The 23136-nt window shown below is 46.9% G+C and overlaps 1 protein-coding gene across 1 annotated transcript in view; it reads right to left on the bottom strand.

Moving 5' to 3' along the window:
• Positions 1–5117: 5117 nt before the first annotated feature.
• Positions 5118–23136, bottom strand: part of Drgx (dorsal root ganglia homeobox) — a 32361-nt gene continuing 14342 nt past the window's right edge. The window contains exon 7 of the mRNA XM_085828919.1: positions 5118–7269. Coding sequence (XP_085685045.1) covers positions 7004–7269 — 266 coding nt within the window. The 3' untranslated portion in view covers positions 5118–7003. The remainder of the gene's footprint in view (positions 7270–23136) is intronic.

Below are 23136 nucleotides of genomic sequence, written 5' to 3'. Positions count from 1 at the left end.
TGTGTATGAGTGTGCAAATCCTGCAACTAGAAAGTGGATTATGAGAGGGGGAGGAAGAAATCTTAAAGGCACCAACAATACATGTGTAAGGGGAAGGGAAGGGAAGACCAGAGCTGAGGGGAGAAGGAGCCAGCTGGGGAAGAGGAGGTGCATGGAGGAGGGCAGTGAGGAGGAGGAGAAAGGAAAACAAAGTATCCTGGCCTGTGTATGGAGGTGCCATGATGGTGCCCAACTGTTTGCATGCTAGCCTAAAAAAAATAAGATTTTAGAAAGAAAAATTAAATCATGACATTTGCAAGAAAATGGATGCAACTGAGCATCATTGTGTTAGATAAGTCATGCTCAGAGGGAGAAACAGGGCATTGTTTCTCAGGACAGAACTTAGATTTAAAAGTGTATATGTGTGTGTGTGTGTGTGTGTGTGTGTGTGTGTGTGTGTGTGTGTCTGTGTGTGTGTCTGTGGGAGGATCGTGAGAAGTAAAGAAGTGTTCTTAGGGGAGTGGGAAGTTGAGTGGGTGGTAGAATACACCAAATACTAAGGAAAAGTATAATGATGCATACATATGAAAAATGCCTTCATGAATCCAGTTCCTTCATATGCTCACCCAAAAGGCTATTAAATGTTGGGCCTCTGAGCTAGCTCAGCAGGTAAAGGCATGTGCTGCCAAGCCGGGTGACCTGAGTTCAGTCCCCAGAATTCCTGCAAGTTGTCCTTGGCCCTCACACTTGAGGTTCTAAAGACTATGAGTTGGTTTGCTCTGTTCTGTTCTGTTCTGTTCTGTTCTGTTCTGTTCTGTTCTGTTCTGTTCTGTTCTGTTCTGTTTTGTTTTGTCTTGTTTTAGCGCGTCCAATCCTTAGAGAGGTAGCAGTGTCTTTGTAACCCTTGGAGACAGAACCCGCTGCACAGTGTGAGGCACACTGTTTCCATGCACAGGGCTTGCACAGCTCCAGGGGAACACTCAGTGAATCCATCTCACAGATGGGAAAACTGAGGCTTGGAAAGGTCCAAGGACTTGCCAAGACATAGGGCCAAAGGGATGGTGTGGAATTCTTGATTCCAGGGGAGAGCTCAGGCCATCCTGGCTATTTCCTAACCCCACCCCCCTCACCCCCACTAGCCACCTTGCCTGCCACCTGCAGGCTGGCCCCTGACAGCAGGTGTGGGACAAGCTGATAGGAACAGGGAGCTAATTCAAGGCTGTGAGCAGAGCAGCTGTTCACAGCAGCCTCAGGCCACGAGGCTGTAACGTTCTTGTAGATAAAGTGCCCCACTTAGGAGAAGCGATCACCCACTCTCCCGCTGCAGAGTCATTAGCTCACTGACTCCTGGAAAAAAAAAAAAAAAAAAAAACCATTTGGCCCTTGCTGACAGATGCAGCCATTACGAGATCACTTAGCCCCTCTCCCTGCCCCTCCCGACCTGGGGAGGGGGGGGCAAGTCAGGCAAAACCCGAGGGACAGTCCGGGCCATTCACTTCCTGGCTCTGCCTCTGCTCCAGTCCTCGGTTGCACTTCACCAGGCCACACCAAAACAGCAGGAGACAGCTTCAGATGGTGTAGTGAGCTGCCAATGACCTTGTCCTCCTGAGCCCTGATCCGAAGCTGCCTGTGCCTTCATCGTCTCCTTGGCTCCTCACAACAACCGTCTATGCTGGAAATGAGGATTATAACAGTCACTCCACAGGGTAGGAGAGGAGCAGAGACGTTGAGTTGCTCAAAGTCACACAGGTAATAACGTCAACCTTCAGATCCCCAGACCTGCCCTGTTTCCCCAGCTCCAAGCTGCCACAGTCCAGTAGGGATGCTAATGTCTATGGAGACTTCAGTAGAGGAGTCCAGGGCTAGCTAGGGCCATGTCTCTGAGTCAAGAAGATGAAATGAGCTGCAGGGCCTGATTCTGCGGGGAGAACAACTCATGCTGGGAGCAAGAAAGGGGCCACTGCTCAGGATGGAGAAAACGCAGGTCCAGTAGGTCAGATATTATTTCTACTGAACAGCTGTTGGCAGTGCCGAGGCTCCATAGGTCCACCCTCCCGTGCAAGAGCTTTGTTGTCACTGGGAGGGCCATCTGGACATAGGTGGGCAGCTGAGAACAGCTCATAGAAACAGCTGGGTGTTTCATGGCCACAGGGACCGTGAGCCTCCTGGGTCTGGGCAGGCACACTACACATTCCATGCTTCTGTACGGATTTGTAGCAGTGACCAAGTCCTGCCTTGAAAAACACCAAGCTGAAGTTTGTGAGGGTGGATTTCCTGTGTCCCCACAGAGTGCAGCCTGGTCTGAGGCTGTTCTCTTTCTTTTTATAAGGGGTGGGGGGCCAAATAGCCCAAGCTGGCCTTGAACTGGCTGTGCAGTGGAGGATAACCTTGAAGCGCTGATTCTTGGCTGGCAACTCTTGAAAGCTGGCCAGGCAAGCCCCACAGCACCTATTTTGATGTGGTCCTGGGAATCAAACTCAGGGCTTCCTGCATGCACAGCAAACACTCTGAGCTTCATCCGGAGCCCTTAACTGCCATTTTATAAATGATTCTCTGAAGTCTCTCTTTAAGGAATGTCAGCATCAGCCTTGTGGTGGCTAATTTCACCACATCTGTGCCTTCCCCTGGCTCTACTGCAGCCTGCCCTGAGAGACACACTCCTTTTCTCTATCTAAATCCCTAGGAACTGACTTCCCCTCAGATAGAGGAGAGCCTGGGCAGCCCTGATAGGCCACATTCCATGGATCCTGCACATCTGCTGGGCCCTAGCTGGACTGATCCGTTCTGCTGCCCACATCGTCTGGGCAAACTTTCAAAACCACCAGGAACCAATCAATGCCCAGGTGAATAAGTCTGAGGAGGGGAGAAGCTAAAGGGCTGGGCTGCCATGGGGGGCAGGGGAGAGAGGCAGAGAGCAGCAGAAAGGAGAGACCCCTTCAAGTGCTTGGTTCTTGATACCTGCCCCCTGAAGTCCAGTGTGAGTCTGACGTCATCTGGTATCCTTTTTGACTTACTGGTTTCAACCTAAAGCAAAACTGAGAGGCTGTGCTCAGGTGTCCTCATTGCTCCTGAACACTGTCCCCACCCTCTCCGTGCTGAGGGCCAGCTGCAAGCCTAGTCATGTGCTTCCTTCTGGAAGTCCTACTCTTCCATGAATTCTGCAGTGAAAAGGAGTCTGGTGAGCTCTTTGATTCCCCTTTGCACTCTCCCTTCTGGAGAACCCAAGGTTTCCAATCAAGAAACGTCTTCCAGCCCCACTCTCTGCAAGGCATGGTGGGAAGAGAAGCAGCCTTCATCCTGTACTTCCTCTCTACCAGGCACCATTTAGAAATGGATTCAACCATCGCCTTCAAAGAACCCCACAAGCCGGTTGTCATGGTAACATATGAACTAAAGCATAGAGAGGTTAGATGACTGACCAGAGCCACACAGTCAAAAAGAGCTGGGATTTCAAACATGTAAAATGTGTAGCTTAGTAAGGCTCTGAGCTGGCAACACTTTTACACTTTCCAGTGAAGCCAGAAGGCTTCACCATGTAGACTGGTTGAGTCCCAGACTGTTCTGTGGTAAACTCTCTAGAAAAACCGTCTGAGGAGCCCAGGAACTCTCACACCATCAGGGCTGGAAATCCTTGCTGGGTCCGTCCCAAGACAGACATGCGCACAACAGAAGGCCAGCCTACTGGTCCAGGGGTAGACCAAGAGCGAGCAGGTTGGCCTTTGCTCTACTAGGCTGAACCCAGTGAGGTCTCCTCCCTTCCCACAAGCCTTCAGGCCAGAGTCCATAGACAGCAAGCAAAGCAACAAAGTTGCCCTACTCACTATCCTTCAAACTTCTGCCACTCGCCTGCTCTCTAAAACCACTGGTGCCCTGTGCTAGGGGCAGGACCATTAAGCACTTCGGTGAGCCCCTGTTCCTCCTACTGAATGTCACCAGGCAATGTCACAGTAAAGACTCTGTCTAAACTTGATACCCACAGTTTTCACATCTATTAAATGAGAATAGACGTAGACTCTCTCAGATGCTTTTGAGATCTGTGACATTTTCAGATATTGAAATGTTTTTTTCATAAGCATACTGACATGCTTTGGGAAAAGGACTCCAACAAAAATCACAGATTTTGTGTTTCATAAACACGTCATGTGGCCTTTCTACAGTTGCTTCAGCGATTCTGTGCATGAAGTATGGAATGGAATTTTCCACTTCTGCAATGTCCGCACTCTAGAACTCTAGGGTTTGGGAACCTTTCGGACTAGGGATTTTCAGAGAGGGATGTACTCAAGCCGGACTTACCTTGTGAGTGGGGTGTTGTGGGGTGATGCTCTAACTCTGTGGAATTCCCAGACAATGCGACTGGTGTGTAACAAAGCTCTTTCTACCCAGCAGAGAGGCTACTGCACTGGATATTCCTAAATAAAATGCAGACTGAAGGAGGAGAGAAGCCTCCTGGGAATGGCCCAGCATCTGGTGCCCAGGTCACCCACCATGACTCCATGTGGCCCAGGTGTTGCTCCCCTTCCCAGGACCATCACCCTGACCAAGGCCAGCCACTGTCCCTATCATGGCTGCGGTGGCTTCTAAACTCTATTACCATAACCTGCAGTGCATTAAGACAGGCTCTTTGGAAAGTTTCAACTAATAAATTAATAATAGTTATTAATCATCAATCAATCCCTTGGGCCTGAAGCTCCTTCCCAGACCAATGCTGGACGTCTTTTTATAGTTGTGTTATGAATCTCTGCAGCCTGGACAGCCCATGGGGGCTCCAACTATAACTGCTCCAAAGAGCACTTCACCCATGATGACCCCGATGAGGACAAGGTGGGGCAGGTGGCCTGAGCCCTGAAGACCTAAGGGAGAGCTCTGGCTCACACAGGGGCCTCCAGCTTGCCCCGGCATCTGCTAAAAGGTTTTTGTGCCGGAGGCTTCCAAGTCCTCCTGCAAGCTTCAAGAGCATTTTCCATTTGCAAGCTGGCCAAAATGGAGTATTAGAGAGCACAGACTCCACCCAGCCTGGAAGCTTAGGGATCAGGAACCAAGAAGGAGAAAGAGAAGTCAAGGGAGGTCTTTAAAGTCTAAATTTATTCAGGTGTTTAAAGGAACAGAAACGACATCATGCATCGGTTACTTTTGCCCTTTGTACATCAGAGCTAAGTGCTCAGATATCTCTGCAGAGGTTTGGCTCTCGCTTTTTTTTTTCCTTTTCTTTCCAGAACGTCAGGCAGACTTTTCAATGTGATCCAGTTTTGCACAGTCACTGGAGTGTCGCGTCATGAATTATTAAATCAGTGCTTCGTGGTAATACATAATTTCTTATCAATTATTCATGCTAATGTGTGTGTAGTTTACTTAATTGTGTTATTGACGATCAAAAGTAATTTCCTGAAAGTCCTCAAGGACACAAAATTTAATCAGCATAACTATTTTTCGGATGCAATGCTGTTAAGTATTCTTAATTTGCCCAACAGTTGACTTATTTATGTACCTTTCTGGAGGAAATACGAGTTTAATCAAACAATTAGATTGAAGAGTTAGTGTGCATAAGGGCTGGAGCATACATCGCCCAACCAAACCTTCATAATTACAGGGAAATGGAAGCAACTTGGCCACTTTTTGGCAAATCGCTTCATCTTTGTACTCAACAAGCAAAATACAGCAAGAACAAGGACCTGGCTTTTTTTTTTTCTTTTTTCTTTTTTTTTTCTTTTTTTTTTTTTACCTTTTTATGGAGACAGTGTGTTCCATCAGATGCATTGCCGTAACTGTAAGTGAGGCACGATACACTGAGGAGTATTACAGGGGAGGGGCGCTTCGGAAGAGCTAAGGGGAGGCAGATGGCCTGGAAGCGGGGCCTCTCGATTATCAGAACTGAAATGATAACAGCCTTCATGAAAGCAATGGCTGTTTGTGTGGAAACATCATCACCAAAAGCCACCAACGACTACAACCCTTCCAGGACCGGGCCAGGAGAGGGGCACAAGCTATTGCACATCTCCCTCTGATCTCTCCGAGGTCACCATCTGCATGGAAGAACACAGCCACACTAGACTGAGGCAGAAATCTCTATGAAATTTGGCCCTTTGGAGTCCATTTTCTCCCACCACACGGAGTCACCTTACTGAGTTTCCTGTCTTGTCACCCTCTCTACATACAGGAGACATGAAGACAGGCCCTCATCTGGGCATATTTCAGGGACCTTCCTGGGGATTTCCTCCCACTTCAGGGGCTCTTGTCCTTTCGTGGGCCGTAAAGCTACGTTCTGAACTGGCGAACTTCCCGTCACTTCTGAAGAGAGGCGGGGCCTGCAAGTGGACGCTCTAATTGCAGGGAACCCACTTTCGCTCCACACACATAGTATCAGGATAGCAGTCCCGCTCCCAGGGGCCACAGAACTGACAACCTGTCTGACTGGGCCAGGGGAACCTGCTAGGATCAGGACCACTGTGTCCTCAGCCCATAGCTTGTCACTTCCTAACCAAAACCTCAGCTAATACCTTTAAACAAGAGAAAAGGGGCTGTTGCCAGTCTTGACTGAAGGGAGTGAGAACTGGTTCATAGCCTATCCGTTCTGTGGTTTTAAGCAATATGGGAGTGACTCATTTCCTGTCATGAGATGCCACTTCTCGGCATCTTTCAGGAATGATCCATGCCATGGCCCCTGGAATTGACAAGACCTTCTCAGATAGCTCAAGAAGGTTGGCTCGAAGAACTAGTCTGCTTTGCTCCAAGACTGCTTGGCCTAAAACAAACAAACAAACAAGACAAAAAATCCAGGGGCCGCATCACAGAGCAGTGTCCAGAGCCATTAAGAGCCATCAGGAAATGTCACCAAAGAAAAAGCCAGAACAACACAGCCTACCAGCAGAATACTAGAGGGACTCTCCAGCTCTCAACCAGCTGCAGGTCTCGCTTCCCCTGCCAGGTCCAGTGAGGAGGCAGCTACTCCTTGTGGTTCAGAGGATGGCAGGGCTGAGGCTGAGAGAAGCAGGGGTGGGGAGGGCTCCTGGCTGGGTCCTCTGGACCCTCATACGCTCTTCTCTCCCTCGCTCTGTTCCTTGGTTGGGGAGGTCTTGTCCTGGCTGCCTTCTGGAGGCGCCTGCTTGGAGGCAGGGCCAGGGCTGCTGCTGGTGGATGGCAGGAGGTTGGCAGACTGCAGAACAGCTTCTGAATGCTCGCGGGCCTTCATGCGCAGGGCGGCCACGCTGGCTGTGCGGTTGCTCTGGCAGCCGTAAGTGGGGAGGAACGAGAGTCCCATCGGGTCTGGGACACAGCAAGAGCACAGTGGGCCCCCTAGAGGAAGGAGAACAACGAGCTCTATCAGTGTCCATACTCTCTTTCTTAGGGCTGGGGAGGGGGCTGGGCCCCAAAAGAGGGACATTGGCTCTCTTGGGTTTCAGATACTAGATTGAAGACAAAAATCACAGGTCTCCCAAAGATGCATGGCTTAAGGCATCCAGTTGGTAATCCAAAGGACAGTCAGTGCATCAGGGAGACCTGGCCAGTCATGGCCCTCTCACCTCTTAGTCCAACATACTGATTTCTCAAATATTGGCTTCTACTTGGGTAAAATGGAATGATATGTATATATCACAAGATTGTTATGAGGGTCTAATGAAGTCATCCCACACCCCCAAACTGTGTACCAAGGCATCTTTAACAACTCAGTGTGAGGCACTGCTAGATACCCAGCCACTCTGTCAGGTGCCAAACAATGTGTTAGCTCAAAACCACTCCTAACTTCACTGTGAGACCAGAGCACGTTCCATTCAAGAATATCAAATCTTTGTGAAGCATGACCTTGCAGGGACCACACAGGGTGGGGGAGACCACATGGGATAGAAAATGAGAGTGTGCTCTGCCTGCCATGGGGGAGAAGTTGGGCAAGGTTCACCGTGTTCAGCAGCTCATTACAAAGGGGTGCTTGCTGTTTAAACCGATTGTCTCTCCAGTTACAAGAATCCTTTCCAAATGCCTGTGAGGTTGCTGAGAAAATACAATGCTTTCTGAGGTCATTTGGATCTGGCCATTCTATGGGAAGAACTGTTGGCTATTGCTTATGGTCCAAGGGCTGAAAGAACTGAGGTCTGGGGCTCTGAAGTAGTTGTTGGAAATACACTGAGCATGGACCTTTGATCTGGATTCTTACTCTTACTCAAGTGTTGCCTCTTGACTAACAAAGATGAGGCACAGTGCAGGAGAATTCCTGAAGGGGCCCAAGCCAGAGCTGAGAACCACAGAAAGAATAGAGTCTCCTGTGTCCCTGATTTGTCTGCCATCTTGGACATGCCCATAAGTGCTTGTAAGATGATTTTTCTCCTGTCAGAGCATGGCCCGGAAGTCCCCCACTTCAGACCACCTCAGAGCACTAATCCAGGTGCAATGCCAGTGTCCACTTTGCCTTCAAAGCCCTGCAGACCCATGTCACACAGACACACGCCTGGGGTCGGGGGGCAGGGCTAAGCAGTGTCAGTTCTACATGCACTGGAAGGCCTCCACCCTCCCTTCCCAATGACAAGCTTGGCTGCTCACTGCTAGGGCCAGGCAACCTGCCAGCCTCCTCTTCAGCATATTCAAGCATTTTGCCCCTCATTGCTCATTCTGCTCTAAAGCAACAAGAAGGTCCCCTGGACCCCACTCACCATCCCCGTTCCTCTCCAATATGGCCATGAGAGGATCTATGTCTTACAGAGGTGGGAGCAGCCCCTCTGACACCTTAATTATGGATTTCTGCCTTAGTTTTCAAATGAAGACCTGATACACGGGTAACAGCTACCAAGATGAGGTGGAGAGATATCACTAAGGTCAAGTGCACAAGGGAATTCAAAAATAAGTTTTCCCAACCCTGGCTGCCTGGCTGGCATCAAACCTGAGATGCATTTGATCAAGCCCTAAGTCCTGAGTGTTCCCTGTTCCCAGTGGCTTCACACAGACAAAGCGGTGTGCTGACACTGGAGTCATAAGGAGACATCACAGCAAAGGCTCAGCTTCTGCTGGAAAGTTTGTGTGTGTGTGTGTGTGTGTGTGTGCAGGTATGTGCATGTGTGTGTGCACCCAAGTGTGTGTGCATATGTGTATGAGTGTGTGCACACAAGTGTGTCTATATGTGTGTGTGTGTGTGTGTGTGTGTGTGTGTGTGTGTGTGTGCTGACACCATGATCTGGGGACCTTCCCTGGGAGGCCTTCTCCTCTCCAGGTCCCCTTCCCCACAAGGAAACCAAGGATGTAAGGAGAACGGGACGTTAACAATGGTGATCCCTTTGGGGAGAAGGGTGGCAGAGAATTTGTGAGTTTTCTCAGTTGTAATGTTTACACTTTTTTATGATGATCATAAACAACATTTAGACCTAGAAACCTTCTTTGGTAATGAATGGTTAGAAGAGAGCAGATGGCAGATGGTCCAGCACCACTGAGGGAAGCCAGGTGACAGGAGCCCAGGGCCACACACAGACTGAAAGTTCCACAGAGGCTTGTAGCCTCAGGTTCAGCAGGCTCAGCCTTAAGCAGCCATTGTGCTGGGCTACCCTAGAGAAGCTAGTTTGCCACAGGATAGGACTTGCTCATTTGTGTCCCATGAGGTAGGTGCTCTGTGACTCCGGTGACACCTTCTGTAGAGTACAAAAGTGACAAATCTATACTCCCTAGATGGCACCAACAATGGTCCCAAGAAAGTCACCAGTAACTTCAGTCCTAGCCCTCAAACCCCAGATTTAGAGGTGAGGAAAAACAATCAGTACCCAGTTTGTGGCCTGGTTCTCACCCCACCCCCACCCCAGACAGACAGGGAAACTGAGGACCAAATGAAGCCAAAGCCTCTAGGGGACCCTATGATTAAAAACGCACCATGGAGCAACATTTTTCTTTGAAAGGAGACACTGAGCCATGTCATAACAAGAGGGAACCCCCAAGGACTTGATAAGTGAAGTTAGTCATTAGGAAGACAGGACTACAGGGTTTCAATCACAGGATGCATTCAAGGTAATAGACAAATCTATGGGGACAGAAAGCAGAATGCTGGCTCTTGGGGGCTAAAGCAAGCAGGATCAAGGAGCTGTTGTTTAATTAATACAGTTTTAGTTTTATGAGATGAAACGGATTCAATGCTCTAACAAAGTGAAGTTACACACACACACACACACACACACACACACCAGCACTCATATAGAACTGTCTGCAACACCAAACTCAAGGACCCCAGAGTCGCATATAATAAAGTGGTAGTGTTTGCACAGAACCCGTGAGCATCTCTCACCGGCTTTCCAGCATCTCTGAGTGATACAGGTGCTGGGCAAGTGTCTGTCCTACTGTATTGTTTAGGCAATCATCCCAAGAAAAACGTGTCTGGGGGTCAGCACAGATCCATGTTTCTCCGAACAATTCCTACCTGTAGCTGGTGGAATTGAGGAAGGTGGATCTCAAGCACATCCAGGGATTACTGTATACTTAGCGATATTGAAATGTACACTTAAAGGTAATTAAGGGGTTAGAGAGCTGGCTCAGCAGCTAAAAGCACAGCCTGCTCTTGCAGAGGGGCCCAAGTTCGATTCCTGGGTGGCTAAAAGCAACCTGGAGCACCAACTCCAGAGGATCTGACACCCTCTGGTCTCCAAGAGCATTCAAATGCATATGTCCCCACGTGGACATACACACACATCCATGATTAAATTAATTAAAATTTAAAAATTAACATGGTAAGGGGATAACATGTATTAAGTGCACTTTACCATAACTGAAAATAAGTTTAAGACGGTTAGGATCAAAGGGTGGGTCCACTGGTCCAGAATGATGAGGACCAAAAGAGGCTGCTAAAGTTCTTCAAATTCCTACAGTAACTAAGGACCCCCAAAATCCCGGGGGCCATCCTACACTGACCTACCCATAATGCATGCTCTCAACCCTGCTGGCTTGGTGGGTCTTTGACAAGGCCACATTATATCAGGCTGGTGCACGCCTATAGATGAGACCATGAAGCAGGGCACTGCCTCTGAGATGAACACTGACCACAGAGCTCCTGAAGCATCCATCAATGGTCAAGGCATCTAAGTGAACTCACATACGCCTGAACAGCCCATCCAGGGACTGAGGAGTGAAGCCTTGGCACAGTGAAGGATGGCTTATGGGACATCAAAAGAGCCTTCTCCCCTCCCCAGCCCTGCCCTGCCTGGCCCTGCCTGGCCTGGCCCAGCCCTGAGTAATGCATTGAAGATGTGACCAGCCAGGATGGAAAAGCAGATGAGACACACAGGAGAGAGATTTCTATGATAGTATCAACAGCAAACAGGAAGCAATGGTAACAGGATGGTATTTAACAGGGAGACATGTAGAATCTGGCATCTGTGCCCAGTGATCCCTGTTGTCCAAAGTGAGACCTGGTTTGTCAGTGAGCATGTTTTCAAATGTGACTTTATGGGAAATTTGTTGTGACACCATAATGCCATAAGCTGTCTTAACAGAGGCAAATCACGAAGGAAGGAGTCGGGTAAAAGTCGCCTTCCTCTCCGTGGTGGCCACACTGTGCCTTATGGTTTCCTTCAGCAGAGTCCTGTCACTGCTCTAGGGAAGGGGACTGACACTCCAAATTGCTGGGTACACACATACATTCATTTATATTGCCATCAGCCAACATCTCCCTGAAATCTCATGGCCATTTTTAAATAAAGAAAACAATGACTTCCATATATAGGATCCCTATAAAATTAACTCTCAATTTCTTAGTAATCCTGCAGTATGAATGGACCACCGATGTCTCCACAGGCCATCGTCCCAAACAGCTCCCTGGGCCAAAACACTTCTGAGAATTTGAGATAACAATAGTGAATGTTATCTTCCCTGTTTCCAGAGTGGTTAACTAACAAAAAGCTCTAGTAAGGAAAATTCAGGCCCAAATCCCATACAATGTCCAGGAAATGTCCATGCAAAACCTTTGCCTGGTGATTCCAGGTCTTATACATGCATTTCTGGCATTTAAAAGTCTGGTGTAATTGCATACACTAGCAAGCGTTTGCTGAAAGGACCCTGATATAGCTGTCTCTTGTGAGACTAGGCCGGGGCCTAGCAAACACAGAAGTGGACGCTCACAGTCAGCTATTTGATGGATCACAGGGCCCCCAATGGAGGAGCTAGAGAAAGCATTCAAGGAGCTAAAGAGATCTGCAACCCTATAGGTGGAACAACATGATGAACTAACCAGTACCCCGGAACTCTTGACTCTAGCTGCATATGTATCAAAAGATGGCCTAGTCGGCCATCACTGGAAAGAGAGGCCCATTGGACATGCAAACTTTATATGCCCCAGTACAGGGGAACGCCAGGGCCAAAAAGTGGGAATGGGTGGGTAGGGGAGTGGGTGGGAGGGTATGGGGGACTTTTGGGATAGCATTGGAAATGTAAATGAGGAAAATACGTAATAAAAAAAAAGTCTGGTGTAAAAGACTGTCACAAACAAGAAAAAAAAAATGTGACTGTTGACAGCAAACATGTTATTAGGTGATAGAGAGGAGAGAAAATTATATAAACAGCTTTTTTAAAAACTCAAAACACATAGTAACCAAGACCATTCAATACTAGGGAAAGCTGTGTAAAAGGTTATCTGAGGGCTGGGGAGAGAGCCCAGTGAGTAGGAATAGAGACCTAAGTTCAGAACCACAGAAGCAACAAAAAAGCTTGCTTCAATGGGACGTGTCTGTAACTTCAGTGTTGGAGGACATAGGCAGGCACATTCTAGGAGTTCACTTGCCAGCTGAAGTGATGAACTCCAGGTTCCATTGGAGACCCTGTCTCAAAAAATAAGATAAAGTGATTAAGGAAGATAACTGTTGGCTTCCACTCACATTTAAACAAGTGAAAGCACACATTAATATGGACAGAAGTTATATAATGTAACTGTGTGTGTGCCTACAGACATACATATAAACAAATAAACAAAATTTCAAAAAATGTTTAGAAAAAGATGACTTGAAGCTATCACAACAGAGACTGGCATGCCACGCAAAATGAGGTTGTATGAGTCTCTGAAATCACACATTTGTGACAGTGACATTGAGTAGACCAGAAGAGGGATTCAGCAATCTTCTCTAGTTATTCAGGGAAGTGATGAAGATATCTGGAAAATGCAGACAGCAAAATTAAGTCATTTAGTTCAGAAGCACACAGGATAAAAGGACATCTCTTGGTCCAGCAAGTTGGGAGATGGTAATTTTTGAAGTATGACCCTAGCACAATGATCCAGTCAGGACCACCAATGTTTTTCCGTTTGTGAGAGATCACACTTCAGACGAACCCAAAGCCAGATGGAAATATTATAAATTGGAAATCACCTAACAGAGTCAACCCACCCAACATGCAAGCTCAGCCTGACCACCTGTGCATGCCCAGAACACTTACGTTAGTCCATAGTTGGGCAAAACCATTCAGATATCTAGCCTACTCCATAAGACAGAGTTTGAACCCTCACACAGCTCTGTGAGTACTACACAGAACTGAGAATGAAGATGAGCAGACAGTGTGCCTTCCAACCAAGTGTGTAAGGTCCAAATCTAAGCCCTGAAGCCATCATGGTGGCAAGACCTCCATCACCCCCAAGCTTCTGAATTCACTTCAGCTCTGTACGTTACAGCTGAGATCTAGTCTAGAAACCACTGGTTCTAAGTCCTCAAACAATTGTAGCATCCACGATCCTGCGGAAAGTAGAGAGCAATTCAAAGTCCCAGCTTAAGGCGTCTCTAATTTCCTCTTCTAATCAGCCTGATTTGTTCTGAGTGTCCCAGAGGATGGCCCAGAGAACAGGAGATGGGCATCATACACTCCTTGCAGCAACACTTCCATCTGTGTGTTCCCTATCCTGCCATGGGGACAATCCCGGAGCCACTTCACATCCATGTTTACCCCTCCAGCAAACTTCCCGCCTGACCCAGAAACAGAGTCTTTATTCTGTTGGGAGGATTTTTAAGAAGTGAGATAAAACAAACATTCAGAGCTTTAGACCTGAGGCTCCTGATTTCTAGACCTGGGGAGGTGAAGGTATTAGCTGAAGTAGGGTCGGCCTTCATCTTTTTATTTCTTCTTCCCAACTTGCTTTGCTTTACTTTATCAAAATCTATGATCATAATTGGGCCAAAAATTAAATTCTCTGCAAAAGTAGGTGTTCTGGTGTGGCACGTGGCAATGGGCCTGTTAGTCAATGTCATGTACAGATTATATTGTTGCTATGTTAAAATTGCACTGTAGGAGAACAGTCAGTGCCATAAAAAAGACATGAACTAAATATCATGCTAAAAGTAGGTTTGGGGACAGGAAGTTAGTGTGATGCAACTTCAACGTATGTGTGAGCCCCCAAAATTTGAATATTGAAACCCTAATTCACACAGTGATGGTCCAAGAAGCAGAGTCTTTGAAGGTGATAAGGTCAGAAGGGAGGATTTCACAGAGATCTGTAGGAGCCCAGAGAGATGGAAGGACAAATGATAGGGTATGAGTGGATGAGAGGGAGAGGGAGAGGGAGAGGGAGAGGGAGAGGGAGAGGGAGAGGGAGAGGGAGAGGGAGAGGGAGAGGGAGAGGGAGAGGGAGAGGGAGAGGGAGAGGGAGAGGGAGAGGGAGAGGGAGAGGGAGAGGGAGAGGGAGAGGGAGAGGGAGAGGGAGAGGGAGAGGGAGAGGGAGAGGGGGAGGGGGAGGGGGAGGGGGAGGGAGAGGGGGAGGGGGAGGGAGAGGGAGAGGGGGAGGGGGAGGGGGAGGGGGAGGGGGAGGGGGAGGGGGAGGGGGAGGGGGAGGGAGAGGGAGAGGGAGAGGGAGAGGGAGAGGGAGAGGGAGAGGGAGAGGGAGAGGGAGAGGGAGAGAGGTGATAGATATAGATAGATAGATAGATAGATAGATAGATAGATAGATAGATAAATAGATAGATGATAGATAGATAGATAGATGATAGATAGATAGATAGATAGATAGATAGATAGATAGATAGATGATAGATAGATGATAGATAGATAGATAGATAGATAGATAGATAGATAGATAGATAGATAGATAATACATAGGAAAAAGAAAGAAAGAAAACATAAGAGAAAGAACACACACAGCTGTGCACAGTATCTGTGGGGAATTGGTACCAGGGTTTCTACAGATACCAAAACCTATGGATGCTCAAGTCCTTTAAATAAAATGGCATAATGATAATGTTTGTCATTTTTCTTACACCTCCCCTAAACTTTAAATCATTGCTAAACAGCCTGTAGTAAATACCTAAGAAAATACCAGTGCTGTAAAAATAATTATGCTGTATTCTTTACTGTATAGTAACCAGAAAAATGTCTGTGCCTGCTAATATAGACAAATTTTCTATTTCTTTCATTGTGGTTGGTTGAATCTTTAGATGTAGAACCCTCCATTACAGAAAGCCAATAGCATGCATACGGAGTATTTACACATATCTATGGAATGTTGATTTTGTATCAGAGATATATACAAATTTATAGCAATGAAAAAAAGTTTAGAAACATAACATTTTTTAATCTTAATAATAAATTTAAATTTATCAGTAAGTTACAGAGGGGGAAAAAAGGTTGCTCCACTACCAACTCAGAGTGGCGAGTTCTGGTTGCTGGCTATGAGTCATCTTCTGTTTGTGTTCTGTTGCATTTCCTACATCTCCTAAGCTAACCCGGCACTGCTTTCACCAATAGCGTGTCTGATACTTCTCATATCCTATGCATTCCTGTCTGCTCCGATGCGGATGATGGGACAGACGTTGCTCAAATCCCCTGAAGCTGCAAAGACTATATCTCCAGCTCCTAGCAAAGACCCTGAATGGCTAATGGCCTTCAGCTGCACCAGACTGTTAGTATAGACATGGAGCTGAGGCTGCGCCATGAGATTCACCAAGGAACACTCGATTTATCTCCCATTCAGTGAGAGTAGACATCTCGTCACATGGGACCCAAGCCTACAGCACACCCCAAAACCTACCTACCTCCAGCCCACCAACTTCTGCCGTTATGTGAAAACTTTGTTGTTTGCAGCCTGAGGATTGTTTTGTTTGGGAAACAGACTACCTCCTGGACACTAAATTAAAACGTAGAATTAGATTTCCATTAAGTTACAGCAGATTCTGCTGAACTGATCTAATCGGCCTCTATCCCTATATGACATCATGCTTTAAAGGCTTGGCCTGAACATAAATACTTAATGTAATAAATACAGTCTGAAATATTTGATCTCCTTGGCAGCTTAATTGATCTACTGCAGAGACTGACAGGAAAAATTAAGTTAGCTCTGTCTCGTCTCTGCCAATAGCACAGTTTCCTCCTAAAGGGCCATGTGATCTGATGTGGGTGACAGGTAACATTCTGGTACACACTGTTTCCAAGCTTGCTTTAAGCACCCTTGTCCAACTCCTGATACCAGAACCAAGCAGTCCCATCTTCATGCAATGCAAACACTCAATGAATATCTCGGGGATGGGGAAAGAGAAGAACTCTGTCCTTCCTGGAGATTTGGCCTATGTCCGTGTCTCAAGATTTCTATTCCAAGCCTCCTCATGGAAGGAAACCCTATGGTCAGGGTAGTTGCATGCTGTGATTAATACCAAGAGCATCAAGCTATTTTAGCAAGATCCTTTAGCATCCTTTACCCTGAATCACATACCCTCTGTTGACACCCTCTAATATATATGAACCCAATGTCTCGACATCCACTCATTTACTCAGAAAACATTCATAGACAGGGACCAATTCTGCTCACAATTGTCACCAGATTTTTGATGCAGTCTTAGGTATAGTGGGGGTGTCATGTTTCTGCCTGAATTATTTTTCTAGAGCCTTAAAAAAATATATGTGAGCAGCTTCCAGATCTGAGAACCCCCAACACAGCCCAAGCAAATGCAGAGGCATGTATAGGCTGTTTTTCTGGCTGCCTCTCTCAGCCTCTGGCACCAGATGAACACTTCCTCTCAGCTCCCTGCACTCCAGGGCCCCATTGATTAGTAGGAAGGGCAAACCCATCAGCACCCATAGGAAATGACTTCCAGAAAATGAACTGTAGGCTTTAAGCTAGAAGATGACAGCAGGTGCCTGTCAAAGAAACAGAATCAATCTGGGAGCCTGGCATGGGGTCTCAGAGAGGGACACTTACTTGGGTCCCTAACTTGACCTGCCACAGTCGGGTGTACTCTATGACCTTGAGCTACTGCTCTGCTGACCTCAGTTTCACCCACTGCTACAGGGAGAGATGGTGAGTGTCAGGTTCTCTGCCCCTCTAGAATTTGGAGTTTGAACTTTACCTCAAAGGCTCATGAATTACTGGAGGTTGGTCCCCAGCCTGTGGTGCTGTTGAGATGGTGGCACCTGTAGGGGGTGTATCTTTGAAGGGAACACTGGACCCTGAGCCCTTTCTTCCTTCCCTTTGTTCTGAGTTGCCATGAGGTGAGGAGCCCTTCTCTACCACATGTTCCTGCTAGAAGGTTCTATGTGGTCAAAGGCTCAGAACAAAAAGGCTAAAACTTCAGAAACCATGGGCCGAAGTAAACATCTCTTCCTTTGAAGTTTAGTATCTTAGATATCTGATCACAATCCCATGAAGCTTGCACTAATATTGAATCATGAACAACAATCACGAATCATAAAACGGAATCGGGGGCTGACCCAATTACTTTCCTCCTGAGGAATGATCATGATCTGTCCCTCAGGGTCCCTGCTCCCCTAAACATCTGTGTTCTGGAATCCTGGAGGACCTCACTGGTTTCCTAGGGCACTCTGCATTGCCCATGCACCATGGACCACTTTGTGGGAGAGCCTGTGGGGTATAAAGTCCCCTACCCCAGACATCTAGGTCCAATCCATTATCAAACCCAACTCGACTTCTGTTTCTTGTCATTTTGACCCTAAAGGCAATTCCTACTACTTACTGGAATTTCCATGTCAGGCTTGGAGACATGTCTACCTACCATTAATACCACTATGAGTGGCCACGATGACCCTCCTTTCACCGGTGACCTGGGATCAAGAAGGAGACATGTCTTGTGCCTGCCTTCTTCCTGCCCAAGAAGCTCTCACCCCTGGGAATCTTCTATACCTCCTTCAAACCTCCCTTACTCCTCTGAAAAATGAGTCCATGCCTCTTTTTGCATGCCCTTGTTTAACTCTGTCACCTAACTCAAGGATTCAGAGCCAACTCGACTCCTTCTCCACCCTTCTCCTAGTCCCCAGCCCTCCAGGCCCTTATCATGGGGATATGACTAAGCCACTTCTGGATGCTTAGCTCTAGAGAAGTCTGTAATGCTCCGCTGATACTAGATGATGAACAAGAAAGCTCAAGGTTTCTGAGGAACACAGAGAGCTGAGAGTGAGGAGCAGGGTCAATATCCCTAACTCTTCCTAAGGAGCCCTTCCCCCACCCTGAGTGCCCGTCTTCACCCAAGCTCCACTACCTTCCACTCTCTAGCACTCGTGCTATGGCAGAATTGATTGTCTTGGAAGAATCTGGAGGTTAGTCAGCTATGACCAACACCCTTCAAGTGTGGACGGCAGGAACTGGGAAGCAAGCTGAGTTTAAAAGCAAACATCCCAATTCAGATCACAAGATCAATCTTTACAGCTGTGGTTGTTGGTCTCCTGAGAAAGCTTTCCATGAAACATATATCCTGGAACTCAATCCCTGGGAAATCCGCTCACCTAAGGCTGGGCTGACCCTGGGATTGGCTCTAATCACTACAAGGTAGTAAAATGGAACCCATCCTGGACATGATCTGAAAGGCTTAGCATCTCCTGATTTTACACTCTTGGAACCTTAACCCCAGCTCAAGCCCAGCCTAGAACCAGAGAAGCCACAGAGAGAATGAAGCTTGTTCCCCAGGCTTCCTGTCCAAAACCTCTCTCTACATAAGTGAGACCATCATATATGCATAAATATATATATGTGTGTATGTATATGTATATATATGTGTGTGTGTGTGTGTGTATGTGTGTGTATATATGTATGTGTGTATATATATATATATATATATATATATGTGTGTGTGTGTGTGTGTGTGTCCCAGCTGACATCTGGCTTGGGAGATCCCAAGCAAAAGTAGCAGAACTGCCCAGCAGAGCCCAGACAGTCCTTAGAACTATGAGAGAATAAAACAGTTGCTGGTTTCTTATATAATAGGCCCACTGTATTCATTCCTGGATTCAGCAAACCTCAGAAGGAACATATTTTCTGTTCGACGTATACAGAAATGCTTCTTGTAATCACTCCCCAAACAACAACTTGCCAAACATTTAAATTGCATCAAGGATGATAAGTAACCTAATGGTGACTTGAAATGGACAAGGAAGGCATGCACATTAAACAGACACAACGCCCTTGAAAATCTTTAGACTTTGGTGTCTGTAGATAGTAAATAAAATCCATGCTGGATTTTATCCATCGAGGATACTGGAGCCAATCAACACCAAAAACCAAAGAACAAGTGTGCTAAGATTTGGGGTAATTACAGATAAGTAACGCTAAACCAAAACCTGGAGTCTACAAAATTAAAACCAGCAAATGCTGGTAAAGATGTGGGAAAAGAGGAACACATGTTCACAACTGGTGAGAATGAAAACTGGTGAGGCCACAGTGGAGGTCAGTCTGGAAACCTCTAAAGAAAGCTACGAAGTGGGCCATCATCATATGAATGGATCAACCAAAAGAACTTGGGACCCGGCTAAAGCATGGGTTCTCAACCTGTGGGTCGCGACCCCCTTAGCTGCTAACCACTTTTTCATAGGGGTAGTATATCAGATATGTGCCATATCATGTGTTTACATTATGATTCATAACCTTAGCAATATTACAGCTGTGAATCAGCCACAAATGTAATTTTATAGTTGGAAGTCACCACAACATGAAGAACTATATCAATCACAGTGTTAAGAAGGCTGAGAGCCACTGGTCTACAGGGAAACCTGCTACTTTGTAAGCTAGTTGTAAATAAACACAGTCACAGATCAATCTCTTCATGATAATAAATGCAAAAAGCCTAGAGAAAATATTAGCAAATCAAATCTGGCAATCTATAAAAAGGAAACCATGTCACATCTAATTTGGGTTTCCTTCAGGAATGTGCAGTTGGTCTAACACTGTAAAATCCAATCACCATAATTCATCTTATCAACATAAAGAAAAATAAAGACCATGGGGCCATTTCGGCAGCTGCAAAGAAGCACCTGATAGTGTTCTGTGTCCACTCACAACGCTGCATTGTCATTTAAAAGCAAGGACAATAAGGGAGTAGCCCCTTTGATAAAGGGCACCTTGAAAGAGAAAGACAGCCAGGCATGATGGCACACTCTGAAAACTCCAGCATTTTTGAAGCTGAGGCAGGTGGATTTTGAGTTCGAGGCCAACCTGAGCCAGAACATACGTGAACCTCTATTCTTGAAACTGGAAAGGCTGAGACTACAGATTTGTGGTTGGTCACGTGGTTAATGTGTGAAACACTGGGCTCAGCCTTAAGCATCACAAATAAGTAATAAGGATCATAAACAGGATCGTGAAGCATTGAGAACTTTTCCAGGAGACCAAGAATAGTACAAGACCAAGTGCCATCAGCAGGAATGGAAGAGGATGGAGCCGGGTGTGGTAGCAAACACCTGTAATCCCAGCCCTGGGGAGGCAGAGGCAGGTTGAGTTCTGTGAATTCAAGGCCAGCTTGGTACATAAGTGAGTTCCAGGTCAGCCTGGGCTGCACAGTGAGACCCTGTCTCAAAAAAGGAGATGGAATATTGCCATGAGTTTGTTCATTTTAAAAGTCTACAATAGCAGTCGCAAAATGCCTACATCTAGGGCTGGAGAGATGGCTCAGCGGTTAAGAGCACTGACTGCTCTTCCAGAAGTCCTGAGTTCATTCCCAGCAACGACATGGTGGCTCACAACCATCTGTAATGGGTTCTGATGCCCTCTTCTGGTGTGTCTCACATATATAAAATAAAATTTAAAAATCTTTAAAAAAAAAATGCCTGTATCTAAAGAAACAGGGAGTCTGGGGCTGAGGAAACCAGAAAATGATTGTCAGTGGATCTGGGGAAGATGGTTCCTGTGCAGTCTGGGCAGCACAATGGGTGGTGTGACAAATTAACTGTCTCTCAGTGAAACTTGGCTTGAAAGTCAGAATAACACAGGACTGCCTGATAGCATCGATTTCTACTCCAGACTAGTCAGGAAGCAGGGGCAGGAGGATGCAATGATCGCAGGAGCTCAGGGGTGATGGAGGCAATAGACCAAGACCTAGCTAACGATAAAATAATAAAGAAATTACTGTGCCAGAAATTCTAACCAGCAAAGCCAGACAAAAAAAAAGAAAGAGTATACAACTGGGGGAAAAAGAGACAAAGTATACTTAGAGATGACCTTCTCAAGTCTATGAGCCATCGAGGAGAATCCATAGCTAAACTTAATTAGATGGCTAGATCTTACCAGCATGATGCTGAGTCTGAGAAACCAGACTCCCCAAAATGCACAGTGTGATTGGCTTTACCTTCAGCCACGTGTCACTCGGAGATGGGAGTGTCCTCTGAGAAACACATGGACAGTTTTGCTTGCCATGGTGTGAAGGAACGTCAGAATGCACTGAGTAAGCTGTTGCTGCAACATTGATAGGCAGTTAGAATCTTATAAGACACGCGTGGGCTTTTGCTGAAACGCCATGGCATGCACATGTGGTGTGATGTGTGGGGTGTGGGATGAGTGAGTGTGTGTGTGTGGGTGTGTGTGTGTGTGTGTGTGTGTGGACACAGAACATTCAAATGGTCAAGACTACAGTGTTCCAGAATGCCTACTTCAATGGGAAAGCTATCTCATCCTAAAAATCAGCAGGTTGACTGCATTCGGGGTGACATGACCAGAATGGGGCCCATGGAGTCAGGGCCCCTGGGGGACAACCAAGGTGGCAGCACTGTGTTCAGCTCCCTCCTGGAGCCCCAAGTGCATACCTTAGGAATATTTCTAATGAATGGCCTTTAGAGGTGTTTTCATTTGTTTGTTTCTAAGGCAGTCAGTCTCACAGCAGAACACACACCATCATCAAACTTGAGATCCCCCTGCCTCTGTGTCTGAGGTTCTATGACTGTAGACCTGGCCTGCCACTGCTGACTCAAAATTCATTTCTAAGAACTGTCACTGCCAGACAATGGGGGCGCATGTCTTTAATCCCAGCATTTGGAAGGCAGAAGCAGGTGGATTCCTGAGTTCAAGGCCAGCCTGGTCTACAGAGTGAGTTCCAGGAAAAAAAAAACTGTCATCTTAAAAAAGAAAAACATAGTTAAAGAAGGACTGGAGAATGCTTTTTAGTGAGCTCTGAAGAGGAAACAGTCCCCCCTCCAGCTCTGAGGTTAGTCCCCCTGGGCAAATTCTGACTGGCTAATCCAATCCTGGTTAGTCTCAGAAACTGGTCATTGTGGTTTGGCCAGAGGTAAGAGGGCACTTGGTGGCTCACTGAGGAGACTGCTTCAGAAGGGACATGGCAGGGCCCTCTTCCAACCCTGTGTCCCCTTTATCCTCATGCATGCCTCAGGCAGGCTCAGGACTGCTGAGAGCCAACATGCTTGAATGTGATGATCCTGCATCCTCTACAGACTTCACACCCAAGGCTTCATTTAGCCAGTCAAGTGTAGCCAGGATCACAATGGCTGCAGTCCTACCTGCCCCTGCTTCTTCTTGGCCAGACCTCACCAGGTCATCCCCCTAGGAAGAGCTGACAAGAGGAAAGAAGGGGTCAGACTTCATTATGCTATTCTGCTGCTACCTCAAGCCTGCCTGCATCCTGCACGGAGAATCTCCATCATGAGCCTGCCCGGGGAAGGAGGTGTGCCCTTTGGAAGCTCTGCTCATGCCACTGCCCAACCCAGAGAGAGCTTGCTGTGGCTCTCAGAGCATGCGCTATGGACGCTCTCTCCTAGCACTTTCGATTCTGTGAATCACTGTTAGAGGCAGGGAGCTAAGCAACTTAGCCCTCCAGGAATCACCTTCCTCTGCTGCCCGAGTCTCTCCTGCCCGGAACAATTCTTGGGTATCTACTGCTGGCACTGCCTCCAGAACAAACCCAAGTGCCTACGTGGCTGTTAATAATATCTTCTACATTAATGAAACAGGAGAACAAAACTGTCCATTAAGACAACACTCACACACAAATTCTTAGTGTTGTTCTC

Source organism: Mus caroli, unplaced genomic scaffold (assembly GCF_978045245.1).
Source record: "Mus caroli unplaced genomic scaffold, Mus_caroli_1 scaffold_12, whole genome shotgun sequence".
NCBI classification, from domain to species: Eukaryota; Metazoa; Chordata; class Mammalia; order Rodentia; family Muridae; genus Mus; species Mus caroli.
The sequence above is the reverse complement of the archived record's forward strand: the minus strand, read 5'-3'. Positions and strand labels throughout refer to the sequence as shown.